General features: G+C 52.4%; 4 protein-coding genes across 4 annotated transcripts; 2 read left to right on the forward strand and 2 right to left on the reverse strand.

Annotated features, from left to right (window-relative positions):
• Nucleotides 1-4,030: 4,030 nt before the first annotated feature.
• On the forward strand, nucleotides 4,031-5,893 carry POSPLADRAFT_1143479 (hypothetical protein; the record flags this gene model as incomplete). The annotated part of the gene is made up of 3 exons (XM_024485569.1): nucleotides 4,031-5,393; nucleotides 5,451-5,793; nucleotides 5,863-5,893. 3 exons carry the CDS (start codon nucleotides 4,031-4,033, stop codon nucleotides 5,891-5,893), a joined length of 1,737 nt encoding a protein of 578 aa, XP_024339198.1.
• Nucleotides 5,894-10,117: 4,224 nt separating this feature from the next.
• POSPLADRAFT_1142327 (hypothetical protein) lies at nucleotides 10,118-13,011 on the forward strand (the record flags this gene model as incomplete). Its single annotated transcript, XM_024485405.1, has 10 exons — nucleotides 10,118-10,252; nucleotides 10,536-10,636; nucleotides 10,723-10,780; nucleotides 10,806-12,003; nucleotides 12,061-12,382; nucleotides 12,454-12,480; nucleotides 12,537-12,697; nucleotides 12,733-12,751; nucleotides 12,808-12,841; nucleotides 12,877-13,011. 10 exons carry the CDS (start codon nucleotides 10,118-10,120, stop codon nucleotides 13,009-13,011), a joined length of 2,190 nt encoding a protein of 729 aa, XP_024339199.1.
• Nucleotides 13,012-13,216: 205 nt separating this feature from the next.
• Nucleotides 13,217-17,431, reverse strand: POSPLADRAFT_1142499 (hypothetical protein; the record flags this gene model as incomplete). The annotated part of the gene is made up of 12 exons (XM_024485434.1): nucleotides 13,217-13,669; nucleotides 13,732-13,975; nucleotides 14,020-14,209; nucleotides 14,324-14,862; nucleotides 14,916-15,175; nucleotides 15,229-15,286; nucleotides 15,341-15,491; nucleotides 15,544-15,562; nucleotides 15,612-15,770; nucleotides 15,829-16,031; nucleotides 16,714-17,067; nucleotides 17,128-17,431. 12 exons carry the CDS (start codon nucleotides 17,429-17,431, stop codon nucleotides 13,217-13,219), a joined length of 2,934 nt encoding a protein of 977 aa, XP_024339200.1.
• Nucleotides 17,432-18,857: 1,426 nt separating this feature from the next.
• POSPLADRAFT_1143642 (hypothetical protein) lies at nucleotides 18,858-22,470 on the reverse strand (the record flags this gene model as incomplete). The annotated part of the gene is made up of 9 exons (XM_024485590.1): nucleotides 18,858-19,044; nucleotides 19,565-19,606; nucleotides 19,676-20,009; nucleotides 20,066-21,275; nucleotides 21,331-21,603; nucleotides 21,662-21,682; nucleotides 22,186-22,217; nucleotides 22,260-22,333; nucleotides 22,412-22,470. 9 exons carry the CDS (start codon nucleotides 22,468-22,470, stop codon nucleotides 18,858-18,860), a joined length of 2,232 nt encoding a protein of 743 aa, XP_024339201.1.
• Between the last annotated feature and the right edge of the window lie 226 nt (nucleotides 22,471-22,696).

Here is a 22,696-nt window from a genome sequence, read left to right on the forward strand (position 1 = left end):
GCAGAACCAGTTCGACCCGAGTGCACGAGGTTGAAGGTTGCCGGTACGATGTCTGCATATATTGGAGGAGAGCCGGGACTAGCTTGGGAATGAGAGCACGCCACCGGTCGAATGTTTTGTGCGCCTCTGCATCGGGTAGCAGCCGTTTGCTACGCTTGGCTGGGGGTGAGGCATCCGATGGCTCCTGGACAGGGATTTCCTGTTCAAAGGGTTCGGGTTCAAGATCAGGTGGTAGGGCGTCCTCGGGAGGGGGGGGGGGGAGTAGAAGCATGAGATTCTAAAGCACGCAGACGGGCTAGCAGTGCCAATGTACAAGTATCACCTGGACGACTAACTAAGACCTGATCTTTTTTGCCCCCGAGCCGACATTTTTGGGGGGTCAAAAAGTGCGCCCCTGTGCGGGGGATGACCTTCTGGTTATCGCGCGTCCTCGGTGGCTGCGATCGGGGGGGTGTCGCAGGACATGGGAGCAGGTCGTCGCCGATCTGGAGAGTACTAGGTGGCGGCATGGTGAAAGCGAGAATATAGCCGGGCAAGAGAGCATAGGAGCTAATTTGAAATAGCAAAGACATGGCATCAAGATGTAGACAGGTACAAATATGGCGAGGGTACACAGAGGCTGGGGATGGTGGAGCGTCCTAAGGTACGGCGGAGGAGCGTCCCAAGGAGGGCGGGCGGGCGTCTAACCCGCCTCGAGGGTGCGATCAGGCACATGCATATATCCATATCGGGATATAGGCCCTGATCTCCCCCTGGGGATGGTGTTCGTTAGACCCATTTCCCACCGCCCCGATGGGGGTCTACTAGATACCTCCAGGACCTGCCCTAGGTGTGAGGACCTACGTTCATGCTACATCCTGGTGTCGACGCCGGATACGACATGAGACGGGCACGGTTACCCGCCGTCGCGGTCCGTGAATATGTGCAAAAATGAGTGCTTGCTCCGAAATTTGGAGGATATCGCAAGGTAGACTTCAACGAGCGGCCATCGCATACGGGCAAGGACGAAGATGAGCATTCAGATCCAATGCCATAAACCTAACGGGATCTCGGGAGGGGAGCGTGAACATGTAGCGGACTGCTGTGTGCTACCTTCGGCGCACGCGAGGAAGGTAGCTGGCGATCGGGATAAGTAGCTATCCTGGTTTGACCCAAGTAATTACCTCCCGGTCGGTAATTAGCTGGGGATTTATTTCATGATATCTGCTTGAGCCAGTACATCTCCCAGTAATCTTCTGGGTGACAGCGCACCTAAAATGGCTACGGCGATGGTTGTCTCCAGCCTTGTTCAGTCCAAACTTCATTTCATCTCGCGTACAGTCTCAGTGATGGTCCAAGCTTCAGCGCACTTCTCCTAACACAACAGGGGACGCTTCATGCTGTGTTCACCAGAGTCCCTGCAGTATGTCTCCAGCGCTATTAGGACATAGCTAAGGCATGCAAAACATAGCAGGATGTGTCCATGTTATGGGAGAGGTGGGCGTCGTGGCGGGCGTCTGGACTCTGGTCGAGGATGCCGCCGTCTCGATCACTTTGTTTGTCCTCGTATATCGATGATGTCATCCTCCCAACAATCGCATGAGCCAGGTCTTTCGCGCCTCATGTGCGCTCCCGGCTCTCGAACAATTCCATCTCAATTCCGGCGGACATGTCGGGCGCGTGGCTACGCACTTCCAGCTGCCACCGTACGTCGAACAGTATGCACATATCTCAGTTGGCGCCTTCTGCATGCACCGCGTACATCTGCGATAACACAGCTTCCGCTCCATTCATATGCATAATTCGGGAAACACTCTTGGGAAGCCTGTCCGGCGAGAACCGGCAGACGCCGCGTCCCGCTGCACGGCGTGTGAATCTGAACAAGTACTATACGAGTTAGCGGCAATTTTACAAGCCCTGAATATGAGGAGATGTATGCGCTGGGGGAGGAACAAAGAACAACGAGATGCGCACCTCTCGCCTTGGGAGAGCATCTGCAGGATATAGCAGAATATGACCACAACACGATAGGAAGATGCAGCGCGGCCTGTCAGGGTTTCCGAGATTGGTCTAGTTGTCATTGATAACTATTTATCAAGTACAGGAGAGCATGGCGTTCAAATTGAACGGAGAAGCTGTTGAGCATGTCAAGGCGGACAGCCACTACAAGAAAGGTGTCGCATGATGTACAACAACGGGCATCTCGGCGTCTCACTGGATTGAAATATCATACCTGTCTCATCGCATCGCCTGCTCCGTGGCTGGCTTTGCGCATGCCTCAGGCGGAGGGCGCTCACATGTCTGGCAGACCGGCAGGTCAATCTTCGGCCCTCAAGGACTCCATCGACGTGCACCGTGGGTACCACATGCAGCCATCGAACCAGAGAGTGCCGTAGCTACACATAGAGCGTACTTGTAGATTGATGCTGCGTGGCGGGCTTTTAATCGTACACCTGAATGTTCAAATCGAGTAGATCGATGCACGGGGCTGAAGATTCGGGTGTTCCGCGACGCCCACGGAGTCGTTCGCTTATTCCTTTCGTCCGCGCCTCAGACACCTTAGAGGGTGTGTCCAGCATATCCCTCGGAGCGATGCAGCCCGCTCCCCAGCTGTGCGTGTCAGCATGATACGCATATATGATCCATTTCGCACGTCGGCTTGTGAGTCGTTACGACGTCTGCTAGACACTCACCACGTTGGGAGACCGCCCCACAACTATCAAGAAGGGCGCAGCATGACCAGAGTGCATTGTTTGTCTTGACAAGCCGAGCGAGGACCGGGGATCACGCTCTCCCGGGACCCTCGGGATCCTGCGAGGTGAGCTGAGGCGTCGTGTATCACTGAGAGGCACTGAATCATAAGCGCCAGGCACTGGTGTCGTCCGAATATGAATTTCGTTCAAATTCAGAAATTCGATGGAGGAACTCGGAGACGCGCACCTGCAGTGTACCCACGAGGCGCGGCCATTGTGCGATTCCGCGGGAAGTCAGAGCCGAGTAGAACATCTTCCGGTCGACTGCCCGAAATGTCGATAACGAGCCGAGGACATGTAAGAGCATACCTTCGTGGCATTGGTACTGTTATATTCGGATTGTGGTTACGACAGATTCTGAGCAAACATAGCAGACGTTTGAACCAAGGTGATAAACGTATTGTGCAGTGAGTGGCCAGACAAGCAACATCTTCACATTGAGGCCGTGTGGACCCCTGCACCGTGACAGAATTGTAAATATTTCCGCATCGAGGCAACACTCGCCGTGCAGTCTAGGCTCTGTCATGCATATCACATGCCTTAAGCCAAAGTAGGTCTGTCCGTGTTGTCACCGCATGCGCAGTTTGCCTTTGCCTGCAGGGCAACCACCTACCTATCTCGCCGGTGTCCCACTAAAGTGATTGCGGCCTGATGTGAGGGTTCCGCATGGCAGCTGTGACGGAGGGCGTGCGGTTGATGAGGTGCTGAGAGATGGAAGGCTGTGCCTTCACATGGAAACAATCATATCAGCCATACATGTGTTCTCGAGCGGTGAAGGGGCCTCCGATCTCTACAATGAGGCGGCAGGTATCGGAGAATGTGGAACTCACTGAATACATGTTGACATTACACAAGGCACAGCCGCACAACAGCCTCGTTCGTACCCAGATCATCAGAGGGAAGTACAGAAGGATTCATGCTGAGTACGTGTTTTGTGCAATACTGCCCAGATAGGTAGTGAGGTTACTGTACTTATTTTTAAGCCTGTCCAAATATCCCACATACCTACACGAAGAGTCCAGTCGCACATCGCACCGCACCTCACCACGTAGTAACAACAGAGCATTCGATCTGTAGGTCCTCCTAGGCAGCACAGAGAACAGGGAGCTCCCCTTGTTAAAGTATGAGCAGCTTGCAATGGAAGACAGCGAGGAATATTCAGCCAGCGAGGAATCCTTGGCGAGCAAAGAATCTCCGGGTGAGCGAGGTGTCTCTGAGGATAGGAGACAGGCGTATGCCCAGCATCTTGGTGAGCACGAATCCAGAGGCTCTACTATCGCATTTGCCACTCAAACAGCATGCAGATCAGGCAAAGACCTGAGTTGCCTGTGGAACTCTGGATGCACATCTTGGACGATGTTGTGAATGAGCGGAACCACGATGCCATAGCAAGATGCGCGATGGTCTGCCGATTCTTCCAGCACATGTGTAAGAAGCATTTGAAGGGCCAGTTGACGTTCGGAAGCGAAGAGTGTTGGAACTTGAGATTGTGGCGAGCGCATGCCACCGTATTTGGCATTGTTTGTAGTACCTCGCAGACTTTGCGCGAGCCGTCCTGTATGTTCCTTACGCGTTTGACAGAGCTCAGACAAACGCGATATATCTTCGTTGATCGTTCTCGCTTCGGGTCTCGGACGAACTTTAACAAAGAGGACGTGGAGCGCCTCAAGACAGATACTACAGCGAAGGAGATCGGGGGCTGGCGAGGACCACAACGCGTGTGCATCAGGGGAGAAAATGATTCGAAAGCGATTCCACACGTGGCCACTCTCGCATTCAGATTTGCAGGCAGATGGACTCGGATAGAGAAGCTGAACATCAGAAAGGCATTATGGCCGTTGTCGCTCCGGGCCGCCAATGCCGCCGTCTTCCGGGATTTGTCCTGCTTTGCCTCGATAACCCGCCTCGGCTTGTATGACGTCACGTTTCCATCCATCATCGCATTTGGCGCCCTCGTCTCTGCTCTGTCGGGCCTCGAAAAACTCCATCTCCGCGATGTTAAGCTCACTGGATCCTCAGCTCTATTCGACCCTCGTACGCTTTCCGACTTTCGGCTGCTGCCACCAACCAAGAACCTGCGGCATATTACCCTGGGTCACGCGGCCTACGACGGCTTGCATGAGTTCTTTCCTTCTGCATGGCCATGCTATACAGAACTTCTTGCCTTCATGACCGCCGTAAGCAATCCCTGTGGCAAGTCCCCTCGCGTCTATCCATGGGGCTCCGTCCGCAACTTGCGACTCGATGAGAATGTCTGGTGGAAATTCTCCTCCTGCTCCATTGCCCGTCTCCTGCGCGCACTTCCATCACTTGAGAACCTAGAGTTTGCAACTGCAGATAGTCACCTTGCGAACGTTGAGATCACAGGTGTCCCCACGCATCCCAGGCCGAAACCGATCACAATTGGCGTGCATTGTGCCAGTGCCCAGCCTCGGAATGTGGCTCATATTATCCGTTGCTTGATCCACATGGACTTTCCCCTCACAATTATGCGAATCTATGCTACGGTATATCCCTTCCTACAAGACGCTCATAGGTTGGTGGCCACTGCCATCAGTGAATTGGTTCAGCATGCCGGACCGTCACTCGACGATCTTGGTGTTTTTCTCCAAGGCGATAGATACGACAGTGTTATCCCAATTGATGCTGCTGCAGACCGATGTGAGTCTGCTATTATTATCTCTCGGTGGTGCCTCGCGTTGCTTATACTCCTTGTAGACCGTCAATGTGATCTCTTTGCGACCACAAAACCCATGTCCCTTCGAGTTTATGGTTGTGAAGCGTCCTGCCTTGGCGTGCGCGAGATTCTATCTCACGTTACATCAAGATGCGTCTCTTCCATTAGCATCCGTTTCAAACCGTTGGAACCAAGTGATCGGGGAGAGTTGAGCGAGGGCCTTTCGCAATTGGACACCGTGCTTTTGCTTCCTGTCTTCGACAATCTCGTGCACGTACTCATATCGCTGAAATTTCGTTGGTCTCGGCCTCGGCTAGAGATGAAGGAGTGTGCGCACTTCATGAAGTCATGGTTGCTTAGACTCCACGAACGGGGAGTTCTAGGGTATGTACCGGTCCACCCATGCGCTATCGTCAATCATATAGTCCATATGACTCATACAGCCTTTTATAGGATTGAAATATGTGACGAAAACTGGCGGTAGGTGTAGGTGCTAGAGCGACCAATTTCGCCATTATAGCGACCACTGACAACCTGCCAGTGTCAAAGTCAGGCTCGGGTTGATTTGGAGTGACGAAACAAACAGCTGGACGCGTTATGATAGCATAACGGACAAGAATGGCAATTTTAGAATCGTCGAGGTTCCTGCTTACAAGGGACATGCGCATTCTGAAGCAATGGCGGCACATACAGCGTGGAAGCGTTCTCCTCAGGTGGGTGCCTTCTGCTGCTGCAGGTCATCATCTATCTTACTCGAACACAGACGAGGAGCGGCCGGCGATCGACCCCAGAGCCAGAGTGGCCGATACTCCCCCAGCGGTGGATGACGGTACGCACTACTAGTTCATTGCGATGCAGCCGGATGCTCATGCGTTCGTGCGTAGGAGGTTACAGCGCGTGGCCGTGCATACGCAGAGGATGCGCGAGGCGTCAACGATATTTGAGACGTAGGATTATAGGCCATGCGTCGTCTATTTCATGATATTTCTGCTTCGCTCGGACTCTCAAGACATGTCATCCTGCCGTATCGTCATATCTAATTCGGGCTCGCGTGACCCCGTACCTATGCTAGGCACGCAGCACAGGTACCGCAGTACCGTCTCGAATTACTCAATAGATACAGTATGCTCCGTGTGTATACATAGCCAACGGATCTAGTGCCGTATGATATTCTAGTCGGACCACAGCAGGTAGTGTACAACAAATATATATACACATCTAGCAAATGATGCAGTCAGCGAGGTTGTCGGTGTTGGGGATTGCGTCCCGGCACCGGGCGTTCCGTTCTGAGGGCTAGCATGCGGTGAAGTAACCAATATTCGCGACGTCGGGCAGCGCTGCCTGACCCGCAGCATACGGGACATGCTTGCGCACGGTCTTGTCGGCCGGCGGACGGAGGCACCTCGAGCATGACGTTAGCAATGTCTTCACCGTGCCGAGACGCCGGCTCCACGATGGACCAGCAAGGTATAGCATGGCTAGAGGATGTCCGTGCGATCGGCGGGTCGAGAGAGGATCCCGGAGGTCGCTCATGCGCGCTCGTAATGCCGTTGCAGTTCCCGACTCACCGCCCTCTCCGTTTGCACTCTGGATGTATCTCTGCTAGCACCCTGTCCCACTGTATGTTACGAGCCCGAGTGATTGTTTCCAGTTAGGACATATGCATGGTAACAAGATTAGTGCATTCAGGGATCACAAAGAACGTGAAGGCGCGGACCCGCAGTGAGTCTTCTGCCACCCGCGGGTTTCTGCAAGACTCGCGTGGACAGGATAGTCTGGACGTACGACGTGGAAAGCCTATAACGGCATACATTCGAGTTAGCATGTCATAGAACTGGTGACTGGATGTGCAGTATTTATCGCGCAGGTCTTACATACGCCACGACAACGACCTCTCGCGTAGACGCCTGGACTAGGGCTCCAACGTTAACAAAGGCATGATGGCTGCGTCACACGGGCACACAAGAACAAGTCATTACAGACGTCGTGCAGCCGACGCGTGATTGGCGTCGAGCGTCGAGCGCTCCTTCGAGTCACTCGGACTGATAGATCGTAGCAACGACGACAGCAGAGAACATGTTACTGTACCTGAAAGCCGCCTCCGTGGGTGAGCCTACTAGGGACCCATAACGGGCCGCCGCGTAGTACCTCCGGTGCGCACGAGAAAAGTAGCTGGTGATTGGGATGACTATACGGTTGGGATTTACCCTGGGATGCAATAAGTGGTACCTGATTGGGTCAGTACATCTACCACTAACCTGCTGAATGACAGCGCACCTGCATTAGCTACGACGATGGTTGCCTCTCGCCTCGTTCAGCCCAACCTTCATTGTATCTTGCGTACACCGATGGTCGGAGCTTCAATGCACTTTTTCTGGCACGGATTCACCGGATTTCCTGCAACATGTCTCCGGCATCAGAAAAAGATGGATAAGGCAGGCAGAATACAGCAGGACGTGTCCATGTTATGGGAGAAGAGGGCATCGTGGCGGGCGTCTCGATCACTTTGTTTGTCCTTATGTAGTAATGATGTCACGCTCCTAACGATTGTTCGAGCCTCGTCTTATGCGCGTCTTAGCGCCTTGTGTGCTCTCCCGCCTCTCGGATAATCCACCTCGAACACCGGCGGGCGTGTCGTGACCGTGCTTATACCCAGACTCTCATATTCCCACGCATCACCATCTGCCGTCAAACGTGTGCCTTTCTCGCGGTCTGGCCTTTAGCTCACAATAGCTATGCACATCAATATCCACTTCTTGGCCAACATGAACTTTTGTCTTGCTATCTCGGGGACTCGTCATTCTAGCTGCTAAGTGATCAGTTCCTAGAGTAGTCGTCGAAAGCTCGTTTCAACTTCTTTCATTCGGCTTGCTGGACACGTCTTTGACCCGTGTTTCCACCCGCTCTTTGGCTTCGTGTCGGTTTGGCAAGGTTCGACCCTTGATACTATACACGCTCGTCTCATCAACATATACCGCGCCCCGCGCATTTGGCACCGCATATAGCCGTGCCCAATGCCCTATGATGCCACAGTCCAACCGAACCGGATATACATATACATGCCGGTCAACGCTCATCGTTACCGTCACGGCGCGCTGCACATCACCCATGTCGTCGCTGTGGTTGTTTTTTTACGACTCTATTGCCAGCGCGAAGCTACCCGCCTCTCTCGTTAGGGCAGTGCACGGTGAGATTCCCGCTCATGTTCGCATTGGACATCTGTGTTATCTGCTGCGGGTCCTGCCGGATCGCTCTTAACGTCGGGTTGCACCGCCGCCGCTGCCGTCCACGCAGTCTGGGGCCATCGTCAGAAACACCGCGGTCGTCAACTTGGCAACGCTGAATACACACGTGCCGTCGACGTGCCTCGATACAACCAGTGCGAGCAGTCCGAAATGCTGAGCACGGGTCGCCCAGCTTGTCCCGCAGACAGATATGCAGTCTCTAGGGATTCACGGAAGAGAGAGTACACTCACGCCGTCCACAGATGAGACATCGCGCCTTGGTTCACGCAGGATAGCGGCCATAGCGCGGAGAACTAACGGCTTGATCGAACGTCCTGCGTAGCCGCGCCTCACTTACCGTGCTATTCAGGTGCAGCAACACCTCCTGTGAAGTGTCAAAGCCTTTTTCACTCTGTAGGGATGAACATATCCAGGAATCCTTACTGGTATGGTTGGGATTGTATGCGTGGGGTAATGACCACGCAAGCGCCACCATCGAACCTGCTCCGGGACTTTGCGTACTCCGGTTCCAAATCGGAAGCTCCAGTACTGAACCTTCGCTAAGTCTAACCGGCATCGCGCACCGGACGTGAATATTCACAGCGCCCGTCCTCTCCCAAAATTCACGTCTTATTGGTGAGGGGCCGCTGCTCTGCGGCCATGATGTCTCCTACACAATGCGCATTCTTTGTGCGGCGGCCACACTGGACCTTGCGCGACGTCAAGATAGCGGAAGAACATGGTGTTCTGACATACAATTCAGGTGCGGAAGGCGCAGGGCGTTTGCACGTTTGTACGCAAAACCTAGCTGTTACCAGATAACAATTGCTCGTGGTCCCACGACGCATGGTGACGGCTGATCGACATCATGCATGCTCCTGCAGGTTGCGGACGCACCTATATCATTGGTATAATATCAAATGCACGATACTGGAAACCCAGCTGCTGCACCTGTAGGGCGTCCGCGGCGTACCGTACGAAACAGGACTGAACGGGTCGAGAGCTGTGCTGAAAGAGTCGTCTGCATAGGTGTTTGAGGTCAGGGAGCCTTCGTAAAGTCTCATCAGCGCAGTTCTTTTTGCTACGATGCGACTACCCGACCGCGACGTCAAGTCGAGCGAAGGACGCAACGACACATCCTTGTGATGCACATACACGGCGCGGCTGCTGTGTCATCCCACGGGAAGCACGAGCCGAACCAAGGATCTTCTGATAAGAGCATCCTTGGTGGCACTGGCGCCGTTATGTTCGGATTGCAATCACGACAGCTGTTGAGTGGACATATTGGAAGCTTAGACCAAGGCGATGAATCTATTGTGCAGTAACCAGACGAGGAACATGTCTACGTCGAGGCGATGTGGACACCCACCCCGTGACGGAATCGTGAACTTTCTTCGGCGTCAAGATAGCAGGTGGTCAGGCAGCATCCGCCGTGCAACCCATATTCGAGGGCTACACATGTGTAGGTCCTGTCATGCATATCAATGACCTCCGGCCAAAATACGTCTGTTCGTGTTGTCGCAGCATGGGAAGACCGCCTTTGGCTGGAGTGCAGCCACTCGCGAACAAATGACTGGAACCGGACGCGAAGGCTCGATACGGCGGCTGTGGTAGAAAGCGTGCGGTTGATGAGGCGTTGAGGTGTGGATAGCTGTGTTTCGCATGGAAGCAATCATATCAGCTATACATGCATGTTCACGAGGGCGGTGAAGTGGGTCTCTACAATGCAGGTATCGGCGATTGCGGAACTCATTGAACATGCGTTGAGGCTACGCAAGGCACACCGGCCTCATTAGTATCCAGATCATCAGACGCAAATACGGATGGGTCCATGCTGAATGCACGTTTCGCGCGGTCCTATCGAGATAGATAGTGAAGTCGGAGTCACTGAATTCATTTCAGAGCCTGTTCACATCTCGCCGTACATTTACCGCACATCTACACGAGGACTCAGCAGTCCAGCCATACATCTCGCCTTACCGCCAAAATAGAGCATTCGAGATGTAAGTCATCCTAGGCTGGGGCCAGGCAGTGGAGAGAACAGAGAGCTTTTCTTATTGAAGTATGAGCAGCTCTCAATGGAAAACAGCGAGGGATATTACCAAGTGCATCTGCGAGAGTACGACCAAGATATGCCCGGCATCTCGGTAAGCACAAATCCACAGGTTCCAGTGTTGTGTTTGCTACCCAGACAGCGTGCAGATCAGTCAAGAGTCTTCGTTGCCTGTGGAACTCTGGGAGCAGATCTTGGACGATGTTGCGGAGGAACAGAACTACGATGCGATAGCGAGATGCGCCAGGGTCTGCCGATTCTTTCGGCATAGGTGTAGGAAACATTTAAGGGTCGGGTTCTGGTTCAGCAGCGAAGACGACGTGGAGCACCTCAAGACAGATACTGCAGCAAAGGAGATCGGGGGCTGGCGAGGACCAAAATATGTGACCATCAGGGGAGGAAAGGTTTCGAAAGTGATTCCACACGTGGCCACGTTCGCATCCAAATTCGCAGACAGATGGGCTCAGACCGAGACGCTGTACATCCAGCAGGCGTCGTGGCCGTCGTCACTCCGGGCCGCCGACGCTGCCGTCTTCCGGGATTTGTCCCACTTTGCCTCGATCACCCAACTCGACTTATATGACGTCACATTTCCATCCGTCGTCACGTTTGGCGCCCTCGTCTCGGCTCTGCCACGTCTCGAAAAGCTCATACTCCTTGATGTTAAGTTCCCCAGATCCTCGTTTCTGTTCGACCCTCGCACGCTATCCGACTTCCGCCTGCTGCCACCACCGAAGAACCTGGTGCATATACACTTGGGTGCTGACCACTGGCGTAAGGTCGAATTTCATCCTACTGTGTGGCCGTGCTATGTGGAGCTCCTCGGTTTCATAAGTGCCGTGAGCAACCCTTGTGCAAAGTCCCTTCGCGTGTATCCGTGGGGTTCGGTCTGCCGCTTGCAATTCCAGGAATCTGTCTGGTGGAGATTCTCCTCCTCCTCTATTGCTCGGCTCCTGCATGCGCTCCCATCACTGGAGTCCCTCGTGCTCTTCTGCGCAAGACAGGAAATTGACTCGGAGGAACTGAGGATCATAGGTGCCCCTGCATATCCCAGGCTGAAACCAATTGATATTCTCGTGGAATGTGGGACTCCTTCGTCTCAGCATGAGGTGGATATTCTCCGTGCCTTGATCAAGATGAACTATCCCCTCAGAATAACAGATATCCACGCTCCGACATTTCCCACTTCACGAGAGGCTGATACGATTATCGCCCCTCTGAATAGATTAGTCAGGCACGCGGGACAATCACTCGAGCATATTCTCATCAAAGTCGACAAAGTCAATGATTGGGACATCAGACCTGTTTCAGACCAATGTGAGTACCCTAATACTGTGATCTCGCGGTGTCACACATTTCTCATACTGCCTGTAGACCGCCATTTTGATCTTTCTAAGAATACGAACCTCAAAACGATAACAATTTGTACTTGTCGGGTATTCCGCATCAGCGAGATTCTGTCTCGCGTCACGTCAAGATGTCTCTCTTCTGTCAACATCAATTTCAAATGGTTGGACTGGAGTGATCGAGGAACGTTCAACGACATATTTTCTCAAATGAACGCTGTGCTCTCACTTCCCGTATTCGACAACCTCGTGCACGTACCTATAGTGATGGAATGGTATGACCTCGACGAGAAATACGCGTATCGGATGAGGTCATGCTTGGCCGGTCTCGATATACGGGGGATTCTAGGGTGTGTATCGGTCCACCCATGCGCTATTGACGATAACAATTGGCCATGTCATTGATGTAATTCGTCCATAGGATTAGAACATGTCCCAAATACTGGATGTAAGTGACAAAGCGTACAATGCTCTATATTACGGCGGCCATTGACAACTTGCCAGGCCCGGTGTCAGGCTCGGATTGATATGGGATTATGAAATCAAAGACTGGAGACGTTTTGATAGCAAGACGGACGAGGACGGCAATGTAAAAATCGTCGAGGTCCCTGCTTTTGAAGCTAGTGCACCTCCTGAAGCAATGGCAGCGTACACGGCGTGGCAGCGTACACAGCGTGACAATAGGAAATATTTCAATTAGCTCGAGCTCGTATCTATGAGTGAGTGAGTACCTTCCGTTTATATGGGACATCGTCTGTCTCATCCGCACGGATAGATATCGGAATCTATCTTCCTGGCGGTGGATGATGGTATGTCTCCTGAGTACTAGTTCATTGCGATGCAGCGCGGTACTCATGCATTCGTGCGTAGGAGATTCTACAGCGTATCCGTGCACACGAAGTGGTCAAGATTGATGGAGCTAGTCAAGATCATGCGGATGGCTGATGATGTCTTCCCCCAGCAGACCCGGATGTTGTGATGCTATTGCTGTAATGTTCTGGCCCTTTTCGAGGAGATTCTTGGAACACTGGGGTATTTTGCAACATGGTGTTGAAACATATTGTACCCACGTCATGATTCTGCTTTACAAATACACCATATGATAGGTACGCGGTCACCGTATTGACCTCAATATCTCCGGGAACATTTATTGATAAGATATCCGGGCGCTCACGGCGTCAACATCAAAACAGACCGACCTTCCTCCAATACGCAAGCCACCTTTTGACATCCTCCTCTCCCAGCTGGCAAACAGTGGGATCCGCTAGCGTCGGCGATCTCAAGAGAGCATGCTCAATTGAGAGGGTCGGCATGCCCATCGCCATCCGCGTAAGATGAATCTTGTTCGCCACACTCCGGAAGAACGGCAGCAGCTGTAGCGCGCGCAGGTCCCGACTATTGCCCTGTTCTGTGTTACCCAGATCGTTGTCCGCCTGATGCGCCTGCTCCAGCTTAGCTAGCCACTCCGAGTACGACACGAGCGGGACAGCGAGCTCGGATGCGATGGCGCTCGCGAGGGAGTGCCACGAGACCGGGCGTGGGTGCACGAGATGTACGGTGCGCGTTGTATTTGAGGTGTGGTGGCGAAGGTCGATGATCGCTCCTGCCGCGATCTCGACCGGTACCCAGTTCACCTCCTGGAAGATTGGGTGGTTCAGTCAACCATGTTGGATAGCGATGTAAGGCTATTCAATCGTACCTTGTTGTCATCTGGGAAACATTGGAGCCGTGGTGCGCTCTGTACGAGGGTGGGGAACCACTCATGCACGTTCCACACGCCGTCGAGGCCACCGCAAACCTGTCCCACACGGACCACCAGCGTGTTGAGAGAAGCCTTGGTTGCTGCTGCATAAAGGATCTGTTCGGAGACCCATTTGGACTCTCCGTAGCCTGTGCCGGCTGCGAGATCGGGCTCAATCGGTCCTTCTGTAAATACCACATCGCTGCGCAGATCTTGAAAAAGGTCAGCCTGCGGAGTACAACGTACGATGTCACGGACGAACTTTGAAATACACCAATAGAGCTCTCGAGCAGCACCCGTGGCGGTTGTGGCAATGGTGAAGTCAGAGCGAAATCCACCAAGCGTCGCACACCTGCGATGGAATCCTCGAACGACTCCAGATTGATCACGAAGTCGACACGCCATGCTGTATACAGATTGTTAGTCGATGGGCTAGCTCAATGTTGCTAAACATCTACCGTTGTGGATGATATGCGTGACATATCTGTGCAGCTATCCATAAATACGTATCAATAGTGCTCAGGATAATTTATGCCCATCTGAAAGACACCGACCTTCTCGTACATAATTTCTTCAAGGCCTAAGTTCCCCGATGTGAGGCTTCCCTCGAGAAGCACCACTTTCTCCAAATCTACTATGCACGCGTCGAGTCCACGGTCGGCCAAGGCCAATTTCTGTCTCTCGCGAAGAGGCATCTGCGACTTAGCTGGCCTGTTGAACGCATACACCCGCCCAACCTTCGGATCCGCCACGAGCAAAGCAAGTAAATGACATCCTAGACTACCCGTCGTCCCTGTTACGAGGACTACATCGCGTTCAGGTTGCGATGGAAGCAGTGTTTGAGGGCGAGCCGAGAAGTGAGCGGAGTATTTCGCTAGCATAGCCCGCATGGACAGGATACGAGCAGATGTTGTTGGTCCTGCTGCTGCTGCGTCATGCATCCCCTGGGCGATGGAAGAGACAAACGCAGCCAAGCTGGAGATGGTCGGATGATCGTAGACGAAGCCGTCACCGATATTGCGTGTATCCATCTTTGTTGTGTCACGGAGGGCACGGAGGATCATGTTGCGAATGTACGTGGCCTGCAGGCTGATTCATATTCAGTGTTGAAATCCATGCTTTGGTGCGGATTATTGACATACCTGTCGCATCCGTGCTGAAACACATCGTCATTGTCCGTTACCGGGTGTACCATCACTTTACCTACGACCGTACGGACGTATTCGATGGTGGCGGGAAGTGCCCAGTCGGTCGGTGGCTGTATAGAGGACTGTGCGCTCGCATCGACAGTGTCGTAGAGAGCAGCTATCTCATCCTCATAGTCTCGAATAATAGCACCTCGTCGAATGCTATGCTTAGCCGTGTATGAGAACGGCTTCGTTGGTCTGGTAACCAAGATCATCTGTATGCGTAGTGTGAAGGAAATCGCCCAATGAACAAAAGCCATTCGCCTACCTCCTTGAATAATCTTGAATGCTGGGGCGCGAGTTTGTTCATCTTCTCGACTGTGGGCCTGATGCAATCCTTTCAATATCCTGCCTGGCAGAATAGTAGCGTGCGATTTTACCATACTTTGTTCCTGAACTCTGGCAGTTTCCCCTCGTCCAATATATCGAATACATGGTCGGCTTTAGGGTTGATTAACATCCCCACTTGAAAACGGCCGCGGCCAAACATTAAGGATGCCGAAACATGAGGGTCCAAATTCATGATAGCTTCTATAGGGCCCAATATGAGCCATGTTACCAATCGAGAAATCTATAGATGCACCCAGAGGGTCTGGATTGGTCTGCAAAATCATAAGAGATTTGGATTGGTGTACGTATGGATAGACCTACCTTCTCTCCGGTGCTATGCATGATTTGGTCGTCAACGCGTCCGATCACCTTCCAGTAACCCGATTTCGTTGGATGTTCTACTAAAAGATCAGATGTAGCATAGGCGTCCACTCCGTCGATGTTGGTATTAAAAACACTCAGGCATCCATATTCGTTTGCCTTGTGAAGGAGGATATATACGAATCTTATTTGCTTCGGCTACAAGTACGACACTTACGAGAATGACAAGCTCGAAGGCCCCCTCTCCTGATGGTATCATCTTGGCGGATATGTGGCGCGGGAGTTTCAAATACTCCCAATCGCGACTAACTTCCGCTAGGAAGGGCGTCACTGAAGGCACGCGGGCCCACCGTGTGAGTAAACGTACCAGGCAGGAGAAGAGCCATGACACCAGATTCTGTGCTGAGGAAACCCGGAAATCTACAATGAGCAATTGCGATAGTGCATACAGACAAATGATCCGCACTCACGCGCCATACAAGCTGAATAAGGTGATTCCTTGCGCAGTCAGGTAATCGCCGATCTCCTGATTGAGCGGAGAGCCGCCAAAGAGCTGTAATTGTCGTTACTTCATACATATCGCAACTAGTGGGTTATGAAACGTCCTCACGATTCCCTCCCTAGCAGCCAGGAATTTGACGTGGTTTGGATTGCGCGACCAGGCCTAGTTCAACAAAGTTGTCAACGCAGGAAGTACCTGAATGAGCTAGACGCTTACCTCGACCATCGAAGGAACGGTCAATATGAGATCGCTGCTGGTAGCCTTGGCCATTTCTAGGACATTCTCCGGTGTGGATACCACCACAGGTGATCGCGGTGGGGGAACACCGAGAATCCAACCGCAGGCAGTCTACAAACGCCAAAATTAGAAACTGCGTAATAATAGCAAGCTATCGTCACTTGCAGCCCAAGCCGCAAACAGCACGCCAATAGCATGGAACATCGGCATGGCATGTACAGAGACGATATGGCCGGCTAAATCGCGTTCACTCCAGCATATGGAGTTGACCCTTTCAAGGAGGCAGCGAGTTGTGAGCGTGATTGGTTTCGGGAACGCAGTGGAACCTGTGCAATACTTGTTAGATACCAATTTCATAAATACACGGGTGATACGAACCAGACGAGTGCAAGATCACAGCAGGTTCCTCAGCACCCTTGTATTCATACGGAACGTCGTTGCGAGATGGATTCTGAGAGACAGGGAGGTAGAGTTCCCCGAAGCCAAGCATTGCTGACGTCTCGGGCACAGTCGCTTCAGAATACTGCGTCTTCAGGATATCCAGGGACTCTTTACAAAGACCAGTCATGGAGGGCTCGTCTCCAATTAGTAGATGCTGAGCACCGACTTTATTGAGCAGATGTGCCACCGCCGCAGGAGAGTTGCGCGAAGAGATCAAGAAAGCCGTGCAATTAGCCCGCATGATAGCCATTGTCGTCGTCGCGTACGGAACCGAGTCTACAATCGTTCGATGTCGCACTTCAATCACGTTTTAGAGCTGATATGCCAAGTCCTCACCTGAGTTCGACAAGATAGCTACAACCGGCGCCTTGGTCATACCAGCTTGCCAGTGCGTACGGTCCCGAATGATCTTGACACCTGTGTAGACCGCTCTCAGAACCTCGGGCCAGCAGATTTTGTGAAGGCTGCCATCCTCCTGTGCGAAGACAAAAAGAGGGTGCTCAGGACAGTGCTCCGCGTGCCACTCGTACAGCTCAGGTAGAGTCAAGGAGCCACCCAGTGGGGGCATTTTGAAGGTGCTACATGAACTCCCATGGATCTGAGGGACGATGGGGAGGAGAAAGCGATCGGACGAAGCCATGATATGTTAGTCTTGTTGATGGGAGGGTGCGCAGAGCCTGATGCTAAAGGCTATGCGTTGACTGTCTCCAAATAATAACCTCGTGCAATCGCGATCGACGTGTCGATACGCGTTCCAAGACCTATATGACTTCATACGTTATCTTAAAATTGTCGTTCTTATCGATAACACACGTAATCTTACATTATTAGACACGAACTTCAGTTGTCTGTTTGACCAGTACTAGTGCAACCGAAGCCTTTGCATACTATATATGTCGCTCGCTCTAGTCAAGGCTTGATGATCTAAAAAAAGTGCTCCTTTGGTCGTATACAACATAGTTTGCACAAAGTTAAGTTTTGTCTTGCCGGGCACGCGAGACACGCCGGTACGAGTGGGAAAGTCTTATCGGGATGCAGCCGTGACGGCACAGATTACGAGAAATAGGCTTCAGGTTGATAGGAATCGGTAGCACCCTTGTCTTCAGGATGTTCGTCCATAGCAAGTCTTTGAATGAAGATGAGCATATTGAATGTTGACGCGGACGAGTCAAGCCTAACAATCTTGACACGGCGCTACAGCGCCATCAATCGAGATCTAAATCCAAACCCAGCGTCCAGCTCCGACCCGGCCAGCTCCTCATCTGATTAATTTGAAAGTAGTCACTCAGACCTATACAACATGCAGCGGGACGCCGCTTTCGCTTAACGCGATGCTCAAAATATGGGCTGTGTCAAGGTACGAACAGCTAGCTATGGATCTGATACACGAGAGAACGTGGTGAGTACCGAAGCATTGCAAACGGGCGGCTCACGGGACTGTCGGGTTTTTGCTAGGAGCAAGAACGACCGCCAGACCTTGCTATCAGCAGCTTAACCATTGTGAGGCGGTTATCTGAGGATTAGAAGCGCTCAGCGGACGTTGCAACAGCAGCAACTGAATTGTTCAGTGCGCGATTCGAGCAGAAGATGCGTGTAATTAGCACGCGGCCGACGCTGCGGGAGGCGCGTCCGACTTGATGAAATGGGCTCATGCTAGTCAGATATGATCAAACAGGTTTTACTATTGAAGGTCGTTTGCGAGCGACTCGGTGAGCACCGTCCTTCTTCCCTTCCCTGAGCCCTCTCCATTGTAGTTGTCTACTGTGATGTGCTGCTGAGTATGCCAAACAGCTCGTGTTAGACCTCTGCCTTGCCAGCCCGCAGCCCGATACCGACGCTCAGAGTAGCCTTTAGTGCGAGGGCGAAGGACGACATGTACAGCCAATATACCATTCTAGCGCTCTAGCGCGATATTTCGCCGTTGACTCGTGTCGCGTTACTCCATGACATTTTATTGCAGATTTCACGATGATTCTATAGTCAGTATTCCACGTGTTGGATTCACCATCCATTTCCACAGAGCAACGCCAATTATTTCATGCGAGGGCCTGTCGGATCCCGGCGCGTCAGATCGAGCTCGTGCTACCTTTGTCATGAGCCGCCCTATTCCTTTCCTGCCAGTCTCCAAGTCTCCAAGTGACGGATACCAACGCAACTTGACCTCGCTCCCTTCCTTTTTCAGCCGCTGTACCACCCCCACTGAGGTATGTCCGTCCTTGCTCTGTCCCGTCTACCTGTACTGTTCCGGATTGGCTGTAGACATGCGGTTACGTTTACGGTTCGCTAAGAGGATTACTGCGCGTGAGCATTACTCGGCCTTGCGAGACCGCTCGACATGTGCGTGGCAGAGAGCTTATATTTCTATTGTCCAACTCCAGACGGTACTGCAGTATCTCTGCCGCATGTCTAGCAATGAGGACCGAGTCGCGTAAGTGTAAGTTCAGGCGAGAAATTCCGATCCAACGCGAGGACACATCTAGGAGTCCGAGCAAAGTAGTAACGTCATACAATAGACGGCATCTAGCTTGCAAGCCTACGCCTCAAAGTGCACTAACACTTTACAAATATACAACGTATACACGGGTACGCGGTGTCATCGGCTACACACGTACGTACGAGCATCTGACTGCGCCGCGATGAACCACTCGACAATGTCTACATCGCCGTGCTCGCCCTGTTAGACTGCCACTTTATGTTGACCCTCACAAGGGAACTAACATGTTGTCAGTGAGTGCCGTAAAAGCGAGCATTGGGCATTCTGTAACCTACTCACATGGTATCATGGACAGCATAAGACGATACCTCTGCCCCTATCCTACAGGAAAGAGGTCAGTAATATGAACAATCATTATTGACTATAGTGTATGGATGAACCCATACACACATTAGGATTCCCCGTCTGCCGAGACTGGTCAGGCATGCCTTCATCGACTCTTCCATCCCGTCATGCTCCACAACCAGACTGGGTTGAATAGATACGTTCACGAGATTGTCGAAGACAGGAAGTGAGAGTACGGCATCCAACCGCGAAAGGCCTTCGCTCAACTCGCCTTGCTCCGTCGGCTTGGAAGAACCAGTTGTGATCTCAATGTAGACGGACGAGATGCATCTCGACGTGACGCGAGACAGGATCTCACACATGTCGACGCAGGATGCTAGATGATGATGGATTCTAAGTGATTGCAGGTTCGTGTTTTCAGAGAGATCTAAATGATGGTCTACAAGCAGTATGAGACATGCGCAATACCTAGAGAAGACGCTGTATCAGACTCACATCGATCCGCAGAAAGCGCAAGGGTGTGATGCTGATCTGGTCGAGAACCTCCACTCATTTTGTCGGCATTGATGAAGAACTCCAGGCGGTGGAGTGATGGTCCTGCATGTCTGACCACTTCATTCATGGCGGGCCCCCCCATAGCAGTCTCTTGCAGCCTGGAATGTGCTAAAGTTTCGATCTCCGTTATCCTGATGGGATGATCCGTCTTGATGAAGCAACGGACAATATTATCCATATGCTGAGGTCGGGCAGTCGATCCTTTCACGACGATGTCAATTCGAGTCGACCTAGAATGTGTGCGGACAGCTGCCATCTTAAGGTTCAAAGTTTTTTCATCCGCGCTTGTGAACGTGAGGTCAGTAAGTGACGGGAGTGCACGCAGGAGGCGAACAATAGAGGAGGAGGAGAATCTCCACCAGACAGATTCATCGAGTTTCATGCAGCTGACCGAGCCCCACGGATACACGCGAGGGGACTTGCCACGAGGGTTGCTTACAGCGGTCATGAAATCAAGAAGCTCCGTATAGTACGGCCACGCAGTGGGAGTGAAATCATGTTCGAGCCGGTGCTCCAAGTCATAGCGGTCGGTCCCAGTACCCAAGTAGATTCGCCACAGGTTCTTGGGTTGCGGCAGGAGGCGAAACTCGGAAAGAGCGCGCGGATCGAATAGAAATGAAGATATGGTGAGCTTGACATCGCGGAGATAGAGCTCTTTGAGGCCCGACAGAGCAGAGACGAGGGCGCCAAATGTGACGATGGATGGAAATGTGACGTCATCCAAGACGAGTTGGGTGATCGATGCAAAGTGGGGCAGATTTCGGAAGACGGCGGCGTCGGCGGCCCGGAGCGACGACGGCCACGATGCCTTCTCGATGGTCAGCTTCTCGACCCGAGTCCATCTGCCTGCAAATTTGGACGCGATCGAGGCCACGTGTGGAATCGCTTTCGAGTCCTTGTTTCCCCCGATGATCATGCGCATCGGTCCTCGCCAGCCCCCGATCTCCTTCACTGCGATGTCTGTCTTGAGGTTCTCCACGTCTTCTTCGCTCCTGAACGTCAAGTCGGTCGCTAAATGCGGCTTACACATGTGCTGGAAGAGTCGGCAGACCCTGGCACATCTTGCTATCGCGTCGTAATTCTGCTCTTTGAGAACGACATCCAAGATTTGCATCCAAAGCTCCACGGGCAGCGAAGGTCTTCGGCTATTCTGCATGCTATCTCAGTGGAAATTACTACACTAGAGCCTGTGAAAACGTGCTCACCGAGGAATAGGGCACATTTTCCCACTTCAAATGCAGGAGACGCAAGCTTTTCCACCTCGGGTACGGGCCTGGGAGTGGGTCTTCCCCGCACGGGAGTGGGTACGTGGGCGGGAACGGGAACAGGTCTTCCCAGCACCCGTGCGGGCCGCCCCACTCTAGAGACGAGTCTTCCCACTCCAGAGACGAGCCTTCTCGCCCCAGAGACACGCCTTCCCACAAGGCTTGCGGAGACGACTCGCTCGCTGAATATTGCTTGCTGTCATCCATTGAAAACTGCACATACTTCAATTAAAGAAGTTCGCCGTCCTCTGTGCTGCCTAGAGGGACTTACAGGTCGGACGCTCTGTTGTGACTGTAAGGGGGGATGTGGTGCGATGTGCGACTGGACTCCTCGTGCAGGTGTGCGGTAACATATAAACAGGCTCGAATATACATATAGTAACTCAATTACCTATCCATATACAACCGCACGAAACATGCATTCGGCATGGATCCGTCCGTATTCCCTTCTGGGTATGAATGAGGCTGTGGCGCGTTACACGGCCTCAACGCATGGCCAGGAAGTTCCGCAGTCACAGATCTCTGCATTGTAACGATCGGCGCACTTTGTGTCCGAGGCGAACATGCATATACGGTTGATATAATTCTTTTCATGCGAAAGCACAGCTTTCCATACCTCAGCGGCTCGTCGCCCGCATGCCCGCCACCATGACAAACCCTCGGTTCCAGTCATGTTGGCAGACCATCGGCGAGATATGTAGGTTAGTGGTTGCACTCCAGCTAAAGGTGAACTGCCCATGCTGCGGTAATACGAACAGACGTGATTTGGCCTAAAGCCTGTGCTACGTCACGCACGACAGGGCCTAGACAAGTATAGCCGTCCGGATCTGGATGCCAAAGAAAATTTACAATTCTGTCAAGGTACGTACATCGACGCCGCCTCGATGTGAACACGTCCCCGTCTGACCACTGTACGATCGATTCGGTGCTTTGGTTTAGACATCTGCTACATTTGTTCAGAAGCTGTCATAATCGCAATCCAAATACAATAGTGCCAATGTCACGGAGGCAATTCACCGACGTTTCTGGCCATCGACCGGAAGCCTCCATAACTCCACTTTTGCTTCCCGCGAGGTACATGGCAGGTACGCGTCTCAGGGTTCCTCTTTCGAATCCTCATTTTGATCGACATTTATATTTGAACCACATGAGCGTCTGCGCTTATGACTCGGTGCCTTTTATCGCCAGTGAAGGTACATGCACCCTCCAGGTATGGCGAGACCGGCTATCGATGAGATGCCACCCAAACGTACCTGATGCAAAACGAGGGAAAGGACCGTACATGCGAGGCTACAGCGTGATCGCC

Source organism: Postia placenta, assembly GCF_002117355.1.
Source record: "Postia placenta MAD-698-R-SB12 unplaced genomic scaffold POSPLAscaffold_7, whole genome shotgun sequence".
NCBI lineage: Eukaryota > Fungi > Basidiomycota > Agaricomycetes > Polyporales > Adustoporiaceae > Rhodonia > Rhodonia placenta.